The following is a 25056-nucleotide window of genomic DNA, read 5'->3' as shown; positions in this document are numbered from 1 at the left end:
AATATGAAACTCTAATCTGAGCTATAAGTAGTTGCTACACTGAGCAAAAAAAGTTTGATACACTGAACTGCTCAACCAAATAAATAATTTAGATAAGTGAGTCAATGGTGCTGAAAAGTAAGTCTTCATTAATGGACATCACTGAGAGAGCAAAGAAAGCAAAATGAATCATCAGTCCATTGCCTTTAATAATATGATTAAAGAAAGAAGGTACTGAATTATTAAGAACAGTGGGGATGGAAAAGAAAAAGAGCAAAAACCATAAAGGGTACCAGTTTTCAGAATGATGATGAAGTGGATACTCTTGCTATTCTGAAGGGGTTTGTTTTTCTTTTAATTTTTTAAACTCTGAGAGCTGACAATTATTTAGGCCTTGAGTCTCCACCTAGCAAAATCACCGGCATCTCGTACCCCTCAGTTTCATATAAATCAATGATTTATGCGATTTACATATAAAAGCGGATTAGCGACTGAATCTGGAGGAGGCCCCTGAAGTAGTATTAAAATCAAGTCCTGTTCCTTCTGAGGTTAATAGCAAAACTCAGACAGACCCTAATGAGGACAGAAACAACCTCCAGGATTTTGAAGCTAGGACATGAGAGTAACTTACATAGATTTTCTTTTTACAGAGAAATAAAGAATGAATACACAAAATTTAATTCCATGAAAGAATATTTTAGGATGATGGTAGTATGCTTTGAATCCACCTTCCAAATAATTACACAAAGCTAATTTCTTCAGATACCTTTCATTGCTTCAAGAAAGGGCTAGCTTTACTGCCCCTTTTTATTCAAATATTCAGCTGTGTATTGTTCTGTATATACAAGCTTATAATGTACACTTAAATGGGATGTACTGTTCAAAGATTTCTTGTATGCTGGACTGGCTTTTCTCTCTCAAATGATCTGATTCAGCTCTCTGGATATAGAATCCCTAAGTAATTATACGTTTGGATTTAGTTTTAGATTTGCAACTCTTCAAAAGAACATTGTAAAAAGCTGAGGTAAGTTCTTGTCCATGACATCTGTGCATAAAGATTTGCTCAGATTCACTTGGTTATCTAAGTATGTGCTTTTTACATGCCATTAAAGCATGATGAAAGGGTACGCTGGGGATTCTATATTTTAATTTGATTTGATCAGTTGTTAATTTTTATTTCTTCTGAATTGGACATTCTGATAGCAAGAATAACCTAATTTGCTGTATTACAGAGACCTCTGTTATTATTATTACTAAATTCCATGATATAAAAGATACAGCTTTATTTTATTTTATTTTATTTTATTTTATTTTATTTTATTCTCATAAATTTACTTTGATAAATTTACATTTACATGGTAGCCTTTGCTGCCTAACCATGTAGCTGTAATGCTATAACCTCTGTCCTTACCCCTCTTCGAGCTGCCCTATGTTTTGGGGTTTTTTTAAATTTCATTTTGCTACATCATGTCTAAATTGGACTGTCAGCTCTCCTAGGAAGAACAGAGAGAATCATGCATGGTTTTGGTGCTCTAATAACAACAACAACAACAACAACTGCACTCTTACCCCGCTCATAAAACTCCTGTACCCCCCTGCCCTATATTGAAAGCATGTATTACAAATCGTCTGAAGAAAGTGCAGAAGCTGACTGCAGAAGGAAGTGAAGAATACGGTCACCAGCAGACGTGCTCAATGTATGACCAGCATATCAGCATCCCTTATCACCTGATATGTATGTATCTGGGAGAGAAACTGTTTGATCCTTTGAGCAGGTTGCCACGACAATCCGTCTGTGTTTTGATCCGTATTTAAAAGAGTGAGGAAAGAGAGAGACATATGTCAGTAACTGAATTGCCGTTACAAATTTCACCTAATCAGCAGGCTATGAGCAAGGCGCTCCACCTCTACATTGTTGCTGAAGACTATATATGGATATTGGAATATGTTGCTTAATGCACAGCAGACAGAAGTTTGTGTACTGTAGTAATGACTGTGGTATTGGAATCTCTATATGGCACAGTATTCTGCAGTGTAAATCATCATACATTCCAGAATGAGCAGCAATGGAGAAGCTGGATAGGTATCTACTGCTTATTATCTCTTCCTGTGCAAGAAACAATGGCCCACCAGACGAAGCTGATGACAGTGCGGTAAGAACAAACAGAAGGATGTGGCTTGCTTGTTTTCAGAAGTGGCTTATGTAGAAAGGACAGCAGATGAAAAATACTATTTCAGTAGTAAAAAAGTGGAGATCTTATCACTGACTGGGACCCAGCAGATTTTAGTTCCAGGCTCATCAGGAGTAAGATGTATCCCACAGCAGTTTCTCCTTCCTCTTCTCCATCTTCTTCACCGGTTACATATATGACCATGGGGCTCCAAGTCCCTGATTAGTCACGTCGACCTAATTGAATCTTTTCATGCCAACTAAACATGCATTCTCCAACTGATTCCTTTTTCCTAAAGTATGAGAAGTACAAAAACCACCAGCGTATAACTGAGTGGCAGATGTCCATAGATCCACACAGAAGATCAAGGGCTCTTATGTTGTATGTTTGCCAGAGTTGGTAGAGATCTGCTAAATAAATTCTGCTCCCTCACTGTGGCATTTCTGGCTTGTTTCCGTATTGGCAAACTGTCTTCATTGTCTGGCTCAGAGAAGAAGCTTTCCGCAGTGTTTATATTCTATCTATCTGAGATACTTAACCCATTGCATGGTAAATTTTAGAGAGTGTCCACACCTTGGATTCCTTGATATCAGATTCACTTTAATATAGTTCACTGGACTTAGTTGCAACCACTAAAAAGGCTTTGGGGATACACGTTTCTAATTTTCCTGTCTTGACTATTTCCGGTGTCTCCTCACACCTAGTATTTTACGTGGCTGCACCACTGCAGCTGGTTACCGTGAATTCCAGCATGTTACTGATTGTACGAAATCAGCGTGTTGGCCAGTAAGGCCTAGGTTTTAAAGCACAGGCTGACTACATCTTCTTATACCTGGACTTTCACTTTGTGAAACTTCAGTGAAATAATAATAAATCATTATCTCTGCCTACTTCAAAGACACAGTAAGGATTCAGTCACAATAGTAGTTGTCAGCCTACTACATTTTTGCAGCTATTAAAGAGAACAGTATCTTGACAGACAGTGGTATGATTACACTTACCAGCAAACATGAAGGCAAGAAGAACAGCTAATTAAGGCTGACATAAAAACCCCAATAACATGCCCCATTCAGAAATGTCCAAAGCAGTTAAATCCACAAGTGACAAATGTTGGTTTCACCCAACTCAGGTGAGGAAGAGTAAAAAGTGGAGAAACAGAGAGCTATGATACACAGGATCATCAGGTACTGAGTTATTTGTGTTGTTTCACCTCTGCCTTTCTCCTTTAAAAGAACTTTTGACAAAGGGACTTTACAAGCAGTGTGTAGTTGGACATAACATAATCTTCTAATTAAATATATTACAATGAAAGATGATTTAATTTTTGCACTTTGGGGACATTTTACTGCATCTAATAAAAACATGACCTCAGTGGTAATGTTGCAGACATTTTATGTTTTTCCTTTGGCAGATCCCTCAATTATAGGAATAATCATTTGTGTAGAAGTGTGGCTCTTATCTGAAACACATCAAGACTTCTGCTTGTGTGTGTAACAGTCACTGAATCACTGTTTTGGGAGAAGCAGTAAAGCCCTTCTAGTGATCCTGATTTGGACTTGCCCTAATATTTCATTGTGGACTCCAGAGACTGATGACTCCACTCAGTAGTTATTCAGGTGGTGGAGGCTGCTGCTGAGCAGCATCCCAAACTGAAGGTACTAAAGCCACCAAAAGTTGTCAATACCTTTAAGATAGTATCTGAAAAAATAATCTTGGCCTCTGTAGTCAGGTGATGTATTTTAGAAAGTCCAGAAAAGTGCCTAAGCGCAGCTGTGTGTCTGGTGATAAAAGACTTGCAGTGCTGAATCTCTGACCTTCTTTTGAAATCTTTAGTTAGCCTGTGGGCTTGAAGACCAAGAGAAAGTTACTTGAATCGATGAATAAACAGCAGTCCCAGTTTTTGGAATTAATATCTCTTAGGGATAGTCTCACTTATACACACCAGGCACTACCTTATATGAAAGGTAATTCAGAAGGGCAGATGTTAGGAGGGGCTACAGCAACCTCAGTTTCTGTAACTTCTGCAACCTCAGAGCCAGCTCATCCAAAATTAAAACTGTCTGGTTGTCAGCTTTATCATTTCACCCAAAGGAAAGCTGACAGCTTCTAGATAACCTACTCTCTAAGTCCTCCTTTAGAGAGCATTCTCCCCGTGGAGCCCGATGCGTGGTTTTTGGCAATTGCAGGTGAATCAAAACTTGGACATGCAGCAGTCTCCATTAGCTCTTCTCACTGAGCATTTCATTAAGTTCCAACAGCCTGGGTTTCCTACAGCTGATGCTCAATGGTAACATTTCTTCTGTAATGTTTGATTTAAAAAACCCACCACCTTTGCATAACCTTACTGGGATTACTTGATCTAGTGGGCTCTCTATAGTATCATTTTTTACTTTTAGTCTGCCTATAGTGATAAAAATGAGCCTCTGTGTCATATGGATTCAGCTTTTTTCATTTTAATCAGATGCCCATCAAATGCAGGCAAGACATAACAAATATTCATGACAAAAAGGCAATAATCTAAGACTTTGAATTACTTTAGCAATTCCAAATGCTCTCTGGAAAACAGGGATGCAACTGGAATCATAATTGAGGCCTGATTCATCACATCTGTATTACTGACAGGGAAAAATATTCTAGAAAATAGCTTCCAAGGATATGAGTGTGAATGTGCGCCTCTGTGTGTGTGTGTGTGTGTGTGTTGAGGATGGGGAAGTATTAATCTGTTGTAAAAAGCCTTCTGATTCCTTTAAGGAAAAGCTGATGTATAGCAAACTACATGCACACCTAGGCAAAAAAGTGGAAAACAGACATTAGAGTATTACTGGACAAATTCCTATAAAGTTGTTAGTCTTGCAATGCAGGATGTCATTCCCACAATATATTTTCCTAAATCAAGATTTTCAAGATCAGTAGTATTTTGTGATGTGAATAAACTTTTACTAGGAAGACAAAGCCTATCAACTGCGAGACTAGTGACTGTGCCACCTGTGACCCTTCCTGTCTTTCTCATTGCAGACTAGATATTAATGCTGTACTTTAAATATATAAGACTGCTTAAATCACATTGAGCCCTCCTCAGGGGAATGTTAAACAAACAGAGAACCTGTTAACATAACATTTATCAGCACACACACTGGCAGAAACAGTCTCAGAGATTTTGAATAAATCACAAAGCTGTTTCCATCTCCTCATTTTTTTTTTTTTTTCCAGAAGACAACATATATGGACAGATTACTGTCTTAAGTGATTGGTGGTAAAAATTTTATAAATGTCAGATTAATAACAGCACTTACATGTTCCAGTAAAACTCTACAATGTGATCAATTTGGCACTCATTATTTATAAATATTTGATAGTATTTATATTTAGTCACTATGTAAGACAATAGTAGCTAAACTGTGCCTGTTCCAGACAAAGCTGAAAGAGTTTGGAGCTATTCCATCATCCAATATTATAGTAATTTCCATCTTTTGAATCTGTCTCAAATGGAATAAAACTGTCCAGTCATGCTGTGCAACAATATTTTCTCAAATGTGTATCAACTCTTTTGGAGACCTGTTAATTTATATTCTACATATTAAAGTGCTTTTCCAGAGGGAGGAAGTTGGAAAGGGCTGGAGGGGAAGGAAAAGAATCTTGTCCAAATATTTCACAATTCACTCAAAATCTAGTTAAGTGCTGAGTCCCTGTCAGCTTTCATGACTATATTTCAGCCCTCGTTTCAAAACATATGCTGTTCCAGTCCCTGCAGAAGTCTCTACTGGTTGGTACCTCTTACTCCACCTTTGATCAAGTCGCACGCGGTCACTCCAAGCTGTCAGGCAGCCTTCATTTCCTCTAAGAACCCATGCAGATCAGGCCTGGTGGGGCTGCTGCAATATAGAAATCACAAGTTTTGGGTTGGAGGTTTTTTGCACAGTATGGTACACTAATTTAAATCCCTCCCCCAACATAACTTTGCTCTTTGTAAGATGGCCACAGTTAAAAGTCTCCATTTCTGCCTCTGGGAATAAAGGCTATACAGTTTCTAAAAAAATACTGTTAAGGCTTGATGTAAGAAAAACCAATACATAACCAACCAGAAGCATTTTTTGAACCTCCTTTAAATCTTGCTAGCAAGGCAGTCCAAACCCGCTTAATGATTTATGTGTTGCTCAAAACTTGAAGGAATTCAAAAGTCCTGGCAATCCATAATGGTGTCCTAGAACTGTGTGAAGCTCTAAAGAAGTAGTAGCTATTTTGTGGTGTCTTCTGAGCCTATTTTCCAACCCTACCTAGAGTTCAGAGCAGTATGGAAACACTTCTACCTTCCTGAAATCAGGGAGCTGTAGATCAAACACTGTACATACATCAGAGCTTTACAGGGAATTGCTGGTAGGTCACTGATATGCAGAGCTAACCTTTAATTGTCTTCAAATATTTCCGGATCATTTACATTGCAATCCTACAGGGAAAGGAAGATGGAACTGTGAAATAAGGAGTCTATGGGCCTGATTCATGAACAAGTTACAGACCATTTACATAGGAAAGGAATGCATGGAAATCCTTTACAGTGTGCCTATGTGATTTATTAAATTCCTTTTCCCTGTGTAATCGGTTAACTGCACTTGAAAGATGTGGATTCCAGAAATGAGAGAAAGAGGCTGAAGAAAATGAGGTAGAGCATTGTAGCTTGCTCAAGATTTGTGCCTAGCAGACAAACAAAAAGGTAACTGTGGTGAACATAGAAAACATTTTTGAGGTTCAGTAGCCTGTCTTCAAAGTGCTCATTGACAATGAGCTCATGAGTGCTCAGAGTTCTCCTGTGCTGGAACAGGAAGTACTGCTGTACTGGAACATGAAAAATGATGCTATGTTAGGGGTTTTTTGGTTTGTTGGTGGTGTTTTTATAGTAACCTCAGTATATTAAAAACGTGGGAGTAGCACAACTGTAATGTTGCACTCCATAGTCAAAGGCAGATCCATCAAAGCTAAACGCTCAGTATCACCGAAAATATTTTCTCCTACTTAACTGTTCTTTCTTCAGCATTTTTTCTTTGTCTGTCATAAAAGCAGTTATGCCAGACAATTTCACCAAGGGGTAGAGATTTCCCCTTACTGCCCTATTAGCAATGGCCTGTGGAGGGCTAATAATTGCTTGCTTATTTTGCTGTGCCTCTCCATTCAGACTGGAACTATGTTATCTGTGGCCCCCAAAATGCCTTACAGGTCAGGGTTCATCAGAGACCAGCATTGGTCAGGAAGGGATAGTCTCATTTTTGATGTGGAGGGAACTTCCTGCCAATAGCTTCTAAGTGTAGCTTACAGTAAACTAAAACATATAATGAGAAGATTGAAGAGTGGAATCAGAAATATGTTCTGAATATGCAAAGAGGGATCCTGCAGTTAGTTACGATTCACTGACATTTTAAGTGGGAATTTCCTTACTCATATTACAGACAAAATTGTTTAATATCACATTAGATAAAACTTTCTCTGCAGGTTCTGAGCAGACAAGCCATTGAAGAACAGGGTTGGAGAGACATATCAGACCTTATCAAAACGTACATGAGACTAGAACTTCTTTTAACTATCCATGAGTGAAAACTCAGATGGCTAAGGAAAATGTAGACAGATGGCTAAAGAAAATGTAAGAGAGAAGGGAAAAGGAAAGGGAGAATTAGAAATACAAAAAGTTATTTGATAAATAGATAACAGAGAAGGGAGTCTGGAAGGTTTCTTTATTTGAAAAGAAAGGAAAACAGGAAGTTTTTGTAGGAAAACAGGAAGTCACTGGAGAAGGAGAGAGAAAAAGAATGAAAGAATCTCCCAGCATCTTTCACGTCTACAGTCATTGCTGAACTCTAAAACTATATGAGCTGGCAAGGCAAGATATTCAGCCAATATGAAGAAGAACAGAGAACCCGCATCAATCTATATTACCATGGGTTGTGCTGGAGCCCAAATGACCAGGATAAGCTGAATGGACTCTGTGTGGCCTGAAGGGTATATAGGACATGCAGTACACTCAAATCTGGACTTCTCCTGGGATATGTTGGAGAGATTGAACAAGTTATGTATGAAAAACATGAGAGAGTGAACTGAGGTATGTGGGTTGAGCTGGTGTGAAGGCAGAATGAATTTCTGCACATATCGAACAAATGGTTTGGTTGTATTTATGATTTAGAAGATATTTTGACTGACTTTATGAAATTCTGTTAAAGTTGCTATGGTGGGTTGACCCTGGCCCGCAGCCAAGCACCCACACAGCTGCTCGCTCATTTCCCCCCTCTCCCCAGTGGGTTGGGGGAGAGACTAGAAAGAACAAAAGTGAGAAAACTCGTGGGTCGAGATAAAAACGGTTTAATAGGTGAAGAAAGAAGATGCAATGTCAAGTGATGCAAAGGCAATCACTCACCACCTCCCACAAGCAGACCGATGCCCAGCCAATCTCCAATCAGTAGCCGCCTTGGAAGACAATCTCCCCTTCTTTGCCTTCTACCTAATTTTTTATTGCTGAGCACGGCGCCATATGGTATGGACCATCCCTTTGGCCACTTCAGGTCAGCTGTCCTGGCTGTGTCCCCTCCCAGCTTCTTGCCCACCCCCGGCCTACTCGCTGGGGGCACAGAGTGGGAAAAAGAGAAAGCCTTGATGCTGTGCAAGCACTGTTCAGCAGTAGCCAAAACCCTGGTGTGTTATCGACACTGTTTTAGCCACAAATCCAAAAAAGCAGCACCATATGGACTGCTGTAAAGAAAGTAACTCCCAGTTAATCCCAGCCAGACCCAGTACAGTTGCTATGGTGGACCTATTTGCTCATAAATTCTGAATATAACTAGTACCACTGGAAAATAGAACAAAATGAAAGACTGCAAATACTGATTTTAAAATTTGGTTGTTTTCATTTCACAGTGTAGTGCATTCTCTCATATATAACTCTCATTGCCTGCCCTCTATGTATGAAGTGAGAAAGTGTGAGTAGTGGCTTTGACAAGGTAAAAAAACCTAGTTATCAGCATTTCCCTTATTTCTTTTGTTGCTCGCTTTTAATTTTTTTACCATGGCTGCTTATCTTCTTTTTCCTACAGCCTCATTTTTCTATTTCTCCCTGGTACATTCCCTTCTTCAAGTTACCTAGATCCAGTAAACCAGTAGGTTTCACCACTGCTCTCCTCCAGCTTTGGAGCCAGTGCGTTCCCCTCTGTCCACGTCACGTGCAGAGGCTGAATGCTCCATTGCTTTGGAAAGCCAGGATTTCTCTAAAACCATCTGCTCAGCTCCTAGCCCCCGAAATATAAGCTTTCAGTATCCTAAAACCAGTATCATAAAATACTTTCCAGTATCCTAAAAGCGATACTGGAAAGAGAGGCCTCTTAGAAAACGTTACTGATGTCTTGGACCCTTCATTTTCTGTGCTGATGCAAACTATGCTGCTTACTGGCATTCACTTTGGCCCCAGTTGGTCAAAGGGTGTAAGCACACATCTAAACATCTCACTAATATCAGGAAAGCATATGTTAAGTGTCTTGCTGAATTGGGGGTTTGATAGCAGTTTTAATGTACTTCAGGGAATAAATTCTTACTTGTTATATCAGTATTAAAACAGGTTAGCCCAATGTCAGTGCAGTAACTCAATGAAAAAGAAGAATTTCTTAACGAAATAGGAATGTCATTGACAGTTTGACACAAAATAGCTCAGAAATATGAACAAGTGGTTTTTTTGTACTGAGGAGATTGTACCTGACATAGCAAAGACTGAGAGAACAAGCACAGAGAGAGAAATAATTTGTTTTCTTTTTTCCTTTTATAATTAGCCACTGGTCCATTCCTGAAAGGGAACACAAATGTTCAAATGCATTTAGAAAAAAATAAAATAACCAAGGAAATAGTCTTTCAATAGCATACGTGGTTTGAAGTTTGGGGTTTTTCTATGAACACTGCTTTTCTGGTCCTCTGCAATCACTGACAATTGTTGATCAACAACATGACAAGCTCCTATCAACGTGACCTGCATTATCTTACTCTGTACTCATCAAAGCAATTGATGTGCTTTGTTGGAATGCTCTTATTCCCGCCTGAGTTCCTTCATTTCACAGCTGTAGTGGAGCATATGTCTTTGTCCTTCTTAGAGTGAAGGATTAAACATAGTTCATTTTCCCTGTTTAGTCTAGTTGCAACAAGTCATTTTTCTGTTGTCTTTCTCAAAGGCTTCTGGGAGACCTGCTTGGCATCAGCAACATGGAGAATCAGGATGGTAGCTCTGTAAAACTTTAAAAAGTAGTTAGGCAAGCATATCTGAGGCACATAATTTCTCTCATGAACTTAAAAGTGACAATGCAAGGATGAGTAGTGTTTTTCATATTTCAGGTAGGCAACAGAATTATGTATTTCTTTGGATTCTAGTCCTCACAGTGCACTGACTTGTGGTCTGACTTAGAGCCAAAAGAGAGACATCAACACATGCCACTTTTAGGAAATTTTAGCTCACAGACCCTAGAACAACATCACAGATTTTCCCTGAGCCCTGGTGTAGACCAGATTTATGAATGTTCCTTAGCACCTCTGCAGAGGAACAAGAGACGGTGATGGGGGGGGGGGGAAGAAGAGCATAAAGATTCTTCTTATAGCTACAGTAAGCAATGCTTCAGCTGCTTTTATCAGAGGGCAGCTCTGAATTGACCTGTGCTGAGATGGAGGTGAAACATCTTCTCTTTTGTGCCCCATCCTGTATCCCTGGCTGCTGCTCCACCTCCCTAGGTGTAGCAGTTTGTACCCATTAACAGCAGGGACACTAAGCACCCAAGGCTGGATGGACTGATTAAAGCTTACAGCAAGACCCAGAAACTCAATACGTCAGTGATCGATAGTTACAGTATTCCAACAGCTAATACTCATTCAAAACCCTTCTCCAAATGTTGCAGTAAATGCATTTGATTATGATGGTCCCATATCCCAGTGAATTGTATTGCACAATAAGAGAGGAGAGCACTCTCTCTTTCTCTGGGTTGGGTTTTGTGCAAGGTCCAACCTGGCTCAGGTGTTTGATCCAAGGAGAGGATTCAAGACTATGACTTCTGAATGGCACCTGAGCTGAAAGCAAGGCATCTGAGTCCTTCCTTTAGTCGTTCCTGGCAGCTGGCTTGGTATGTACCTACTCAGCACCCTGGGAAGTGGATATAGCCAATTTAAGGAATGCCTTCTTGGGATCTGTCTCACAATGTGTTTTATAAATAAACCAGGTGTGTAATCTAGGTCTTTGGATTCTACTAGATGACAAGGCACCTGTGAGTTAGTTACTGTTCTTTTATCTGCTTTCCACCTGTACAGTGCAGCATCCTTGCTCCCTCAGCTGTGACCAACATGATCTGAGTGAACAGTTCCTGCCGCAGCTGTTAGGACAGCTGTGTTGTAACGCTTAGTCAGAAAGGAGTGGTACAGCAAAGAGACATACTCATAGTGAGGCGGCAACATGAGGTGGTTATCTTGTTTTCAACTGTTTGATCTTCAGAGTGAGGTGCAATGGCCCATGACTGATAAACTGCAGGAATGGATGCCAACACAGGATTCACAGTAAGAAAATCTGTGGCAGACTCTTTCTAGGCCCTGCCTTCCTGCTGTTTGTTTGTGTGCTGGGCACTTTCAAATTTCAGCTAGGAATTCAGTCTCAATCTGGGAGGTAACACAGAAGATAACACAGGTAGGGTAAATGCTAGCCACAGTCTCTGGTGCCTGCGCTTCCTGGAGCTGTACTTCTCCAGTAGGAAGGGAGGCCTTGAAATAAATACCTGCAATGAGATTCTGCAGTGCTCTGCCTGTCGGTGCTGCTTTAAGTACTCTATTTATCAGGCCTGGAGAGTCAACTGATGCCTCTTCTGGACTCTCAGTGACCCCTAGGACAATCTGCCGTTGTTTGCATAGCTTCTAAGTCCTTCCTCCCGGGAAGTGTCCCCTTCCAAAGCGGAGTGGTCCTAAGTGCACTGTTATGCATCTAGATCCAACCCTGGGCCTTCTGTGCTGTATCACAGTGTGCTAGTATAAAAGCATCTCCAGCAGCCTGTTTCTTTCAAATGCTTTGCAAGTGCCAAGTCGGAAAATGTTAGGTTTTTTGTGGAAAGAAAACAGCTGTTTATTTTATTTTATTTGAATGATGGTGTGGATTTTAATTCAGCAAAGACATAAAGTATGTTGGTAAATTGTGAGTGTGTGTAGGTGGGTGTGTTAGTGGGTGTAGGGAGCATATGGGAGAAACTGCAGCATGAGAAAGCAACCAACAGAAGGGTTTTAAAAAGTATAAGACAAAGCAGACTTCTTCTCTTAGTACGTTTTAACTCTCCTTTTGGCAATGGTTCATGCTGCAACCTTTTTCTCCCGCCCTTCTAGTTGATAAATTATACTCACAGCTCTCTATATTTGCTTTGAATGTAATTCTTGTATTTATAGTTCTAGGACTGAAAAGGAAACGCAAAAATGTTATCAATAACACAAAATTAACCATAAACTTAGTTTGCAAGGCAGAAAAGCCTGCGGTAAGGTTTTGCGCGCGTTCGCTGCGCGTTAATCAGGCATCGCGATCCCCGTCACGACTCCCTAACCCCGACTCTTGTGCCCCGGTTTTGCGCGCTAGCAGAGCCACGCAAAATTTCAAGGGCTTCAGGCTCCGCTCCGAAAAGGACCGCCGGGGCCACCGCGTTCGGTTCCCGGCCGCGCACACGGCGTGCGGGGGCCGAGCGCCGGCTCCGGGGCTGGCGTCTCCGCTCCCGGCGCCCGGCCCGGCGCGGCCCGGCCGCGGCCGCCTGCCGTTGCGCGGCGGGAGCGTGCGGGGGCAGCATTGCCCGCGGAATGCGGCCGCGGCGGGGGCGGCGGGGGGCGGGAGGCAGGCGCGGCGGAAAGGCTGGGGAAGGGGAGGAAAGCGTGGAGATCCCCTTTTCTGTGCCTGGCTGGGCTCTGCCGAGGCTTGCTTTGCGGGTGACTCGGAAGCAGCTTTATCGCCTTGCTCTTTCGAGGGAGACTGTGAGGTCAAAAGAAGACGAAAAATCAGGTCGGCAGCAGCACCTGGTGCGCACTGTAGCGTCAGCGACACCTCTGCTTGGGAACAGTTAAAAAGGCTTTCAGCAGGATTTTTAACTTGTTATGTGCTTAACATATTTATCAAAAACCTGGGACCTTACACTGAATAACAGATCCAGAGTACTGACTGCTCGGTGCTCTGAAAGCAGGCCAGATATTCAGAAGAGTAGAATAGAATAGAGTAGAGTAGAGTAGAATAGAATAGAAAGAATAGAATAGAATAGAATAGAATAGAATAGAATAGAATAGAATAGAATAGAATAGAATAGAAATAGAATATTTCAGTTGGAAGGGACCTACAATGATCATCTAGTCCAAGTGCCTGACCACTTCAGGGCTGACCAGAAGTTAAAGCATGTTATTAAGGGCATTGTCCAAATGCCTCTTAAACACTGACAGGCTTGGGGCATCGACCACCTCTCCAGGAAGCCTGTTCCAGTGTTTCACTACTGAAGAAATCAGTTCCTCTTTGAGCAACTATGCGACGGCTCAGATTTTTTTGACAGGCTTTGCTCTGCAACATTCAGCCTAAGCAGGGTGGCACTCTTTGTGCAGCTCCTTTAAAACTGTACATCTCGTGAGTAAAAGAGACAAGGAATAACGAGGCTTATTCTGACACCTTTTGCAGTAGATTCACTTTACAGTTTATTTATAAGGTCTGCTCTGGTAAACTTTGGAAATCTTGGTTCAAGCTACCAGATCATAAAACATTACCTTCCCAAGAAACATTTTGTCAAAGGCACTTACATGACTTGGGAGCATAAATTCTACTCAAAGTCAAAATGAGAATTATGTTCCCAGTCACTTAGGTGCTTTTTCAAAGCTTGGTAAGGTAAGCTTGGGCTTGGTAAAGGCAACAGATGATATTTCACTACCGAGTCTCATTGTTGAGACACAAGTAAAACCCAAGTAAAAGCATGGAAGGCTTGCTCACCTTACCTTGGATCTATGAAACTATCCGGTGTTTACAGTTTGTATTTCTAGATATACCTGATGCCAAGGGGGCTAGCGGCAATGCTCAGCTTTTTCTCTGTGTGCCGGCTCACTTATGCTTATGGTCCTCATCCTAACTTGGACTTTTAAGGTCCTTAGATGTGACTGCAAAAGAAGAGTTAATGTGGGGCTTTCCTTTTGTTGAACATACACTGGACAGCACAAGTCAGTATCAGGGAGAGAGGGCAGAAAAGAAAATCAAAAAGGAGGAATAGGAACACACAGAGGGGGAAGGAAAGATAGAAGGGAGAAAAGAGAAACACGGTGGTAACAAAGGAAGGAAGAGTCGTCCAAAGACCAAAGGCGTGCAGTGTCTGGTGACAGAAGATAAAAAGCAGTTTTCTCAATCCTCCTGCCCTATTTGCAGTTCTTAACCCCCCAACTTCTGCAGAGAAGCAATTTTTTAAAAATCTCAGTAATATTAAAACCACTGTTTTCTAGTTTTGAGGATACAGAGAAAACCATGAAAATGTAAGAGTAGCCCCAAAAGCCAAATTATGCCTCTGCTACGGACTGCTGTGTAGTGTGGAGACGAACGAATCCAGACACAGTCTGGACAGTTGCCCTGCAGCTGTATAGGAGCCACAAGCCTGTGCTATGCGCTGGGCTCCTGGGCCAATCTGTACCTGCAATAGCTTCCCCATACCATCCTGAAGTCTGCTAGGTAGACCGGAAAGCAAGTGAAAAACTCTCAGTGTTGTATTTTAAAAAGTCTCTGTAATTCACAGCTGACTCAGGACTCAAAATTATCTACCTCGTCAACTAAGGACCTAAAGAGCATTGGGCATGTTCTCCTTTCCAATGACATATACCATTTACAGGATACCTCATTGCAGACCTATCACTGCTTACAAGAGAATCTTCATAACAATCCAACCTCACCCATTACTGCTGTCCTCATTTTACAGGAGGGAAGAGGTCATAAATATATAACTTACAACCACTGCAAAGTTCAATGCCAGCATCAGAATCTGAGAGTTCTTGTCTCTGAGGACTGTGCTCACATCTCTGAACTCTATTTACACCAGAGAGAGAAGGTTCTTTTTTTATTTGAAATAAGGTGTCTCCAAGTATCATAGAAAAAAAAAAATCTTTTAAATAAAATCTGGCATTCTAGCCAAACATTTTAAGAGATGTAAATTGCAACAAGTTCTGCAACAGAAAGGTTTCCATGGTCCAACGCTTTCTGGTAATTTCAGAAGAAAAAGAATCTGAATAGAAAATCTGACCGTTTCAATAAGAAAATAAACACTTTGACCCGATTCCTTTTTGGGGAAAAAAAAAAATAGAACCACAACCAAAAACGCCACCATTTAAAGTCTTTTATTTTCATCCAAATAGGAAATAAATATAAATTTGAAACCTTGATAGTTGTTGTAAAGTGGAATTGAAGGCCTTTGGCCAGCTCTTTTTATCTCTTGAAATCACTTTGTGACACATATCAAAAAGTTTGGCCACCGCTGATATATGTACATATTAGAGTGTGCACTCGGTGTTTGAAATACAGTGTATGAAATTGCTCACAGCACATTAAGAATGCTCAGCAATGTGCAATTTTAGGGTCGCACTTTATGCTGTAAGACACATTGTGCTGTTAGCAATCCTTTTTCTCTCACTAAGCACACATTATTTGAGTTTTCTAGTTGAGCATACACCTAAATGAATTTTTACTTTTTATAAAGAGGGCCATAAATTACCATCAAAGACTGGGGTCTCAAATCAGCTGTTATTTGAAGACTATCTGCTTCTTCTCAAAGTCCTATATCATCCTTACATCAATATCCTTTATAGCAAAGCATGAATTCAGAGGATATAAAACCTACAAGCCCAATTAAAAAGGCATTACATACAAATTGCACATTGAAGGTAGTGTGGTTTTTTTAAACAAAATTCTGTCCTCTCGCAGGCTTTTTGTGTGACCTTTCTTCATTTCCTTAGATTAATTTCTTTTTCAGACTTTCAAAGATGACTGCTTTTCACCCATTTTTTGCAATAGAAAGTAGTGGTAGCTGCCTCCACTTTACTACACTCTCTCTTTCACTTCCTCTCCAGGGGGTTGATTGACCCGTCCTTTAAAAGGGGGAAAAAAACAGCTTTGGGGAGCGCCTGTCAAATAAGAAAGTTGCACAGTGATATGACTGTGTGTGTGTGAGAGAGAAATCAAATAAAATCCAGAGCTGAAAAAATAATTCACTGTATGTAGCATAGAAGAAAAATCATGATGAAGTCCTGAGCTAACTCACATAATGCTTTCAGGAATCAGAAAAATGACACTGTCAAAACACAACATTAGTTTTCAGAAGCCTCCAGGCAAAATTTTATTTATTTAAAGTTAGCTCCTATTTTAATAACAAAAAAGTGGCAGCATATTCTACATCAAAGAAAAAACTTTTCCTAATGTTTCCATTCCTCTTGTGAAGTACCGGAGCTGAAGTAGTGGAGCTGTCTTTCTCTCAATAATTATGTGAGTGGCAGGATCTCAACCTGAGAAAGCTTTTTGTCTGCACTGGGGACTGTAGTTTAAAGAGAGTCACATTTGGCTTGCCTAATCTGAGCAGCAGCATGAGATATGCTGACTTTTAGTATTTAAGTAGTTAGTTTTAAACAAGATCCATAACAATGAAAGGCAAGTCCTGAATCAACATTCTTGGTACGCTGTAGTGCCTTGATGAAGGAGGAGTACAAATGAGAAGCACATTCATGGGCTATAGCTCTCCAGCCAAGACCCATTAGCCACATTCCTTGTGGCAGTGCCCAGGAGGAATGTCCCCTAACAGCATGATGGCACGCAGGTGGTGGCTCCTCTTGCATATTACCCTCATTTCAGGCACCCTCACCTTCGGAAGCTGGACCAAAGCACACTGTTAGAGTAGTTGAAGCATTTACTATTTTATACCTTGTTGAAAGGATGAGAGATACGTTTTAAACTGCACTTCTGGATCTCTTTCCTGGAAATTCTATTTATTCCTCTTTGTTCTTCATACGTTAATCTTTTATAGTTACAACTATTAATAGTGAGAAGGCAGTCCAGGGTCCATTCCTTCAAAGGCATCCTATAAATAAAGAATAACCCCCTTAGGTCCCTAGACCTGTTGTTTGCCTTTTAAGCTTGGCTTCCCCACCGGTTCCTAATAATACCATTCCTTTGGCACTGACTTCTTGTCTGCATTTCCTTTCTATTATTTCATATCATTTAACACCTCCTGCTTTGAACCTTAACAGATCCAGCTCCGGAGCTGTGCAAATTTGGTTCAGTTACAAAAGGCTCTACATTTGCATGTATCTGGGTCTTGCTGCAGAACGGTTGGGTCTGTGTGGGAGTAGGACTGAACTTTGTTGCATCGAGATAACTCTTACATCTGAGAAATGTATTTCTTCCTTCTGGACCCCTGTTCTTCTATAAGCAGCAAAATAAACTACTGTCAAGGCAGCTACCAACAAAACCACGGGAATCAGAGAGGGTGAAGCGATGCTTGCACGAGCTTGCACCCCTAATGCAATGTCACAACTTTTATGTCAGAGAAACAATATCTTTCTTGTAAAGTGGCGGTATGGCAATAATACGATGTACCAACGATGTTACGGTTATTGAGAATATAGACTGCTGCCTGATGGAGCCCAGAAGAGGGATTTTTCCCTTCCATCATGGCAAAATCTGAAGTGGAACAAGTGTTCTCATGAGTAACAGAAAGTAATAACGCTAGCTGCCTCGTGATGTGGCTTTGAGGCTGAAGGCTCTCTGTGGTAACTGTGCTTCTGCCAAAGCAAATACCCCTACTCGGGGGACTGCGGAGAGCAGAGGAGCTCTTCTCCCAGCAGCATAACCAGAGACCTGTCTACGTTCACGCCGCGCAGAGGAGGCCTCCAGTGTGTGTGTGGCTGTCCCAGTGATGGCCCAAGCAAATGTTATGCGATGGACTTGTAAAGCACTTTGGCATCGTCGGGGATGAATCATGCTGTAAAATGTATCATTAATGTTACTAGATGTATTATAGACTTCTCCTGTGATCTGAGACTGCTGCAGGCAGTGTGCTGGGAGAAAAGCTCTCCAGATTGTGCTCATGCAAATCGGTATCTGTGATCACATTCATTATGGTTCCCACTACAACATTACTTTCACACTCTTGTGTGCTGCTCACTCAGTCTAAACTTTTTGTTATTGCAGGTTGTATGACTACAACATAGCATCTCTTTGCCAACACCTTTACAAGGGTGAGAAAACATTATTTCAAAGATACAAATATGGAAATAGAGGCGCAAGAAAACTAATGGATATGCTTAAACTTACCCAGGAAAGGGCTGGCGTGATCCTAACCTATGTCTCCTGACTCTGGGTCCCCTAACAGGTTACTAGACCGGGGCAGCTCTCAATTTGTTCAGGGCATTCAGTTCAGCTTATCTTTTTGTTCTGAAACATTCTTTTCTTCTGAACTGGAAATCTGCATAATTTAGAGAAGAGCAGGAATTTCTGAAAGCTGGGAAGGACAAAAGTGAAATCTGACCTATTTTGAGCACATCCTGTTTTTACTGTGGACAGTAAGTCTTGTCAACGGGGTTAAATTATGCAAACAGTATTTCAAAATGATTTAGGATTAAAAGATACAATCACAAAAGAGCAATATAATAGGAAATGGAAGATGAGCAGATGTATCCAAGAAATGGTTTTCAAACATTGCAAATGAAATGGAGAGTCAAGGCAATGATGAGGAGACTGCTGCCAGTGACATATCCTGTGAGAAGATCCTCAGAACAACCTGACTATTTGGGAATATGGGGAAAAAGCAGACAGTGCTCTAAAATATGAGAAAAGCAGGAAACCACAGGCAAAACCTAGCCATGAATTAATCCAATGGAAGTCAAAGCCAAGAAATTGTGAGCAGTGAGTCATCAGTAAAAGGGCACTTGCATGTAACATACGGGTTCAGTTCGCAGGTACCCAGTCTGTTTTTTAAAATTAAAATTTAAAATATGTCAAAAATATTCAGTGTTCAGATGAAAGTTGAAAAAAAGAAGCTTTCAAGATCTCAAGTCTGTATTTTGAATGTTTGGCTAATACATCAACACAGGCTGGCTTGCCAAAAATATTAAAATACAACTAAAGAGATCATAAATTAGTAAATTGTCAAGTATTCTTAATATGTATTCCCAATGCCAGACATTTATAGTAGTAAAAGCAGGTTACTCAAATAATAAGTGCCAGTTAGTACTCAGAAAACTCAGGACAGTTTTACTTTAACAGACAGAATAAACTAGGTTTGCTTCAGCAAGCCCATCCTGAAAGAAGTAACAAAGATTTAACTTGAACACATGAAAAGTTTCTGTATTTTAGGATTTCAGTGTTCATTTAGAGAACTATTATACCATGCAGTACAAACCTTTTATTAAATCAATGCATTCATTTATTTGAAATAGAAGTTTTATTCAATCACTGTATTTTGATAGACTGGACTACTGCACATAGACAGGAGATAATGGATGGAACAGGATGTCCTTGAAGGAGAAGAGCTGCTTCAGATCACCTCTTTAATACTCAGGAGACATCCTGCTTCCAGTGCCCGTCAGACTTCTGAAGGCTAAGAGGAAAGATGCACCAATGCTATCTGGTGTAACAAATCAGCTCCTCAATCGCCTAACTATAAAACTCACAGCGAAAAAATTAAATAAGCTCTGCTTAAAATATCTCAATGTCATTTTAAAATCTATTTAGGAAGATCAGCTCTAGTGCCTTTATAGCAGCTTAGCCATGTGCATTGTTAAGGCTCACTGGTACTGTAGCCATCACTGGGTTTTGAAATGAGCAAAACACAGTTATTAAATCAGTTTTGGTCTTGCAGTCCCATTTGGTCAGTTCACTTTAACATGCTTTCAAGCAATTAAAGAAATTGATATACAGAGATTTTTAAAAGAGGCAGGAGAGAAAATTTCACTGACATAGAGATCTATAACAAGACACAGATTTCTTTTTGGAAAAAAAAAAAAGAAAAGATATGTAAGCCATATTCTAACACTTGTTACAGCAGAGAAAAGAAAAACTAAAACCTCAGGTTACATTTTTAAAGACATTTTCCCACCTGTTACATAGCCCTTCTGTGTTCTGAGTGTTGGAACCTAGATCAGCCAACATTTTCCTGCAGGCTTAGTAGAAATCAGAGAAACAGAAGAATTTGTGTACATATGAAGTCCTCAAAACCAGTACCTTAGCACAGTATATGAATTTAGAGTCTTAAGATTAAAACCTGCTGCAGTAAACAATCAGCAAAGCTAGTCATGAAAAAAACTCCCAACAAACCCTGCATCTATAGATTTTTGAGTATTAGTTGTCTTTCCCTCTTTTCACTAAACCACGTGTGTGTGTATATATGCGCACCCGTCTCCCCACCTCCCATCTTCAGTTAGCACTTGTGTTACAAAGAAAGTGAAAAAGAGCTCTGTGAAACAACTTACTCACAGACGGACCCAGTAATTATGATGAAAGTACGGCAGCATAAGGCAGATAAAATGGTTTTATTTCTATTATAAAAGTCTTAGGTCTCTATATGGAGCAGCACTTTACTCACCTACCTTGCATATCAATGTTGAACAAATTGCCTTGTTCATACTTAAAATACTGCAGACCCAGCTTGTAGTTTTAGTTACTCACACCACTTAGAAGCTGTATGAAGCCTCCCAAGGAGAAAAAGTCAGCAAACTATTCTTTTTTAGCTATTCACAAAGTAAACCCATTGAAGTTCTAGTTGTCTCAAAAAAGGAAAAGGTTTGCTTTCTGTTGAGAAAAAAAAAAGTGATCACACTGTTTTTCAGACCAATGCATTCTGTTACCATTTTTCAATGCACCTCTACTGGGGAAAAGAAGGATAGTTTGAGTCATTAATCTTGCAGGAAAACTTGCAGGAAAAGCTGGTTTCTTTAGGAGCAAATATCTTGCCACCTTAAAATATGCACTACAGTACAAAAGCAAAGATCAACATGTTTGGGTATCTTTTTTTCAACTCGCTATGAAAAAAATGTCTGCTATGAGAGACATAGTCAAACTCATGCCATCTATTTGGCTTCCGTATTTGTCTATGAAAAATTAAGCTTTGCCCTCATCTCTCTGAAAGTACTGTCTGCTTGTCTTTTCCTATTTCAGTCCAGCTTGTGTCTCTGCTCTGTGGGCACTCCACACTGAAAGAAACAAAATACTGGTATTTCCAGGGAGAAGTAAGAGAATGATTTAGCCTTCTGAAAGAGTAGAATTCAAACAAAACAGATACATCCAGGTATTAAGAAGTTCTTTTCTGATCGTGGGAAAGAATAAGGATCAAATATATTTAAGTCTAACCTAAAAATGATACTGAATGCTAATGAACTAATGTATTGTTAACAGATTATTCTCTTTTTTCTTAAGAAGTTTAATTTAATAATCCATGTATTTATACACTGGTATATAAAAAGCTCTTCACCTTCCCCTTTCTAAAAATGATTAAATAACTGTGAAAAAAATAGTTCTTACTGAAGAGGATGGCAGCTCTGCTATATTACTTGATGTAATGGTAAGGAACAGTGACACCTTACAGTCTCTATTTTCAAGTAAAGATCAGCGTAATACGCTGGACACGCAAAGCATCTAACGGAGGAAGATCCTTATCTTTAGTCACTGGCTTCGTATCAGCTGCTGCCAAGTGCATATCTGGTAGCGGGTAAGAAAATGAAGCTGGAGTGCTAAGTCCACCTCTTAGTCACCCCAATGCAAACTTAGTGCCATGCAGTTGACTTTTGTGGAGTTATCTCAGATATATGCTGGTGTAAGAGAAGGACAGCTGGAGTGCTGGTCATGTAGCCCCAGTGCTCACACACTGGAAGAGAAGCAATGAGAATATGTAGATGCAGAACATAGGCAAAGGTTTGATACTCTTTTTTGAAAGTTTAATTTTATAGCCTTTGTCTGAAAATAAGATTTCACTACAGTGCCTTACTGCCTCAAGCAAAGTCCAAAAGGCTTTCTCTCCTATACTGATCTTGTGTCGTGTTATGAGTAAAATATCAGTTGCAACGAAATCGATAGGAGCTTCAGCTATGTGTCTGAGCCTGTTTTAATGAAAGCAGTGGTAAAACTCCTGCTGGTTTTCTGGAGAAGACTGAAGCCCTGGGGAATACTGGTGGCTCTTTAATAAGAGCGGCCTACCAAATGTAAAGCACGAGGATGCCCACTATTGCCTCAGAAAGCAGGATGGCAAATCCTACAGTCTGGCCATCATCTTCATTATTCACTTTGGTAAAATGTGCATCCTCAATACCCCTCTGAATAATTCTTCCCCGGTGCAACAAAAGGGTTAAAATCTGGCCACAAATAAAGTCATCATGAGTTGGCCTGAATTCAGTAAATTCAACATAGAATTGAAAGGAATCAAGTCTTTAAAACAGTACTGGAGCTAATGTTCTGATTTCACCTCCATCCAAAAGATCTGAAGTTATAATCAGTTTATTGTAACCAGGCCTAAATATATCAAGCAAAAGAACTGATGTGATCAGAGCAACTGACATCTCCCAAGAGCCACCTGCTATTACCAGAATGTATCTAAAAATAAGTGAGAAAAAAGCACAATATTTTGAAAAGAAACCTTTATTGTTCATACAAAGCTGACTCTGTCACATATCATGAGGCATCATTAACAAGCTAAATATGACTTTGCTTAAATCAAACAATATTGCTTAACGAAAGTATCCAACACAGTTATGATCAATTCCTTTCTTTGTTCTTTCCTAGATGGAATGTGTGTTTTGATATCAACTCATCTCTTCTGAACTGCTAGCTTAGCCAGCATGTTATATGAATAACTTCCTTGCCAGGTAAATCCACCACAGGTACTAAAATCAGAGCTGGGGTCTTCTTGCCCAAATATTTGTCCAGGTATTCTTGCAGTCCTAAAAGAGAAACAAAACAATTAATGAATTCTCTTTGTCTCATTTTCTATTGTGTCCTATTTCTTTAAAATGATTTCTAAATACATTTTTGAAAATTATTGTGGAGTAGCAATTAACAAGCGGAAGTGAAATGCAACTCTTGAGTTTTCACTTTATATAGAAGGAAGAATCACCATCTCCCACCTCCTCGTCAACTAATTTGAGATTAACTTTACAAGTTGCCTAAGGCCATAATTCAGCAAAACAGTTAAAAGCATGTTTCTCAACCTTGAGTGAGTGAGTGGTCTGTTGATTACAGATATAGCAAGCTGAAACTAGGTGCAGGTAGTAAAAATAACTAAAGGCCAGTTGAAATTCAGTTCTTCGTAATTTTTGTTATTTGGATGATCAGCATGTCGTTGTCTATAAATGAAATTCTGCTCTCAAGTCCCTCTGTGGTGCATCAGTCTACTAAAAGTTGAAGTGGGCCATTTTTAAAAACATTAGGAACATGATTTCCATTTGAAATCAAGGGAAGTATGCCGCATTGAAGATATATGATGGAGGAAGTCTAGGGATGGCAACATATGACTGCATATCTAGGATTATAGAGAGATTCAAACTGATAAAAGTATAGAATTAGCTATAAAGAGCTGTAAAGGGGCTGGTATGTGACAGAAGTTTGTAAATTTAAAGTCTATTATGGGAACAGAATTGGTAATGGAGAAGATCTAATTAGGAGAATATGGGTGAAAACTGAAGAATGGAAAATTTAAACTCAGCATCAAGACATTTCTGGTTCTGTTGCAGCCTCAGTGGACATGCTAGAAATCCAGCCACACAGAACCCTTAAAGAAGACTACCGAAAACCCTCCAAATGACCCTAAAAAGACAGTTGCCTAATGGTAAAGTATGGCCTGCATGGGTTTTGGTTTCAATAAGTTATTTCTGTCTGCAGCTTCTGTGATTATGGCAATTCTTTATAACACTAAACAATCTTGGCTAGAGAGGGTGTAAAGAGGGCAGAACTTGAAGACTGTCAGAGCTTTTTTTTCTTGGCATCACTGCCTGGGAAACTGTGAATAGGCAGTTCAGTCAAAGTGTTACCTCAGCCAGGAGAAAACAGGAACTTTGCAATTGTATTCACTGAAGCCAAAACTCTTCTCTCTTGTTACCTGGCAGCAGTAGCATAAATTAATGTAATAAGAGCAATGCTACCTACAAAATATTGCAAAGATAGTACCAGTCTTCTGAAATTCTGCTGACTTCCTTTTGTATTAACATCATTGACATTAGAGGTGAAAACAGACAAGGGTGAGCCAAAGATCAACAGTCACCTCAAAGGTCAAAGGACTTCTTCATGTTGTGTGTAAAAAGGGACTCAGTCTATGTATTGCAGATATTCAGCAGTGACCCGATAATTAAGCATCAGCTAACATTTTCATTCTAAACTTTGAGCTCAGAAAACTTTATAGTTATGCTGGCTCAGAAGGCATTAAATGGAAGTGGATGAAGGCAAGCCACCTCAAAAATCACCAATTCCAACCTATTAAAATTACATTTCCTTTTTTTCCTCAATTAAAATTATGAAAATATAATTTTAGTCTTTAACTTTTTTCACAGGCTTAAAAGCTGTGAAACAGTGCTAAAAGCTACCATAACAAAACCAGGTATTACTTTCAAAGGAAGAATTTGAAAGTGAGGCTATCTGGAAATATAACTCCATTCTTTTTTTTTTTTTTTTTTTTGAGGTGGCCAAAATAGCCATAAATATTTACATTTGAACATGGCCTAGTGGACTTGGTTGCTAGCCAGAAAGAGCCTTTCCAAAGGACCACTGCCTTTCCTATTGCAAGTGCAAACTGCTGCAGCAAAGCCTACACGTATAATTGAAAAGTGGATGAAAATCTGGGACATACGCCTCTAATAAAACAAATAGTTTGATATGAAAACATTCTACCTTAGACGTGCATCTTTATAC

General features: G+C 39.9%; 1 protein-coding gene across 2 annotated transcripts in view; it reads right to left on the bottom strand.

The window, feature by feature from the left end:
- Window positions 1-22798: 22798 nt before the first annotated feature.
- The window catches only part of DPH6 (diphthamine biosynthesis 6), a 217233-nt gene continuing 214975 nt past the window's right edge, over window positions 22799-25056 (bottom strand). For both annotated transcript variants that reach the window (XM_072865524.1, XM_072865525.1), the window contains exon 15: window positions 22799-23096. In XM_072865524.1, coding sequence (XP_072721625.1) covers window positions 22981-23096 — 116 coding nt within the window. In that variant the 3' untranslated portion in view covers window positions 22799-22980. The remainder of the gene's footprint in view (window positions 23097-25056) is intronic.

This window comes from Ciconia boyciana, chromosome 6, assembly GCF_034638445.1.
Source record: "Ciconia boyciana chromosome 6, ASM3463844v1, whole genome shotgun sequence".
Lineage (NCBI taxonomy): Eukaryota > Metazoa > Chordata > Aves > Ciconiiformes > Ciconiidae > Ciconia > Ciconia boyciana.
This window is presented reverse-complemented; position numbering and strand designations above follow the sequence as displayed.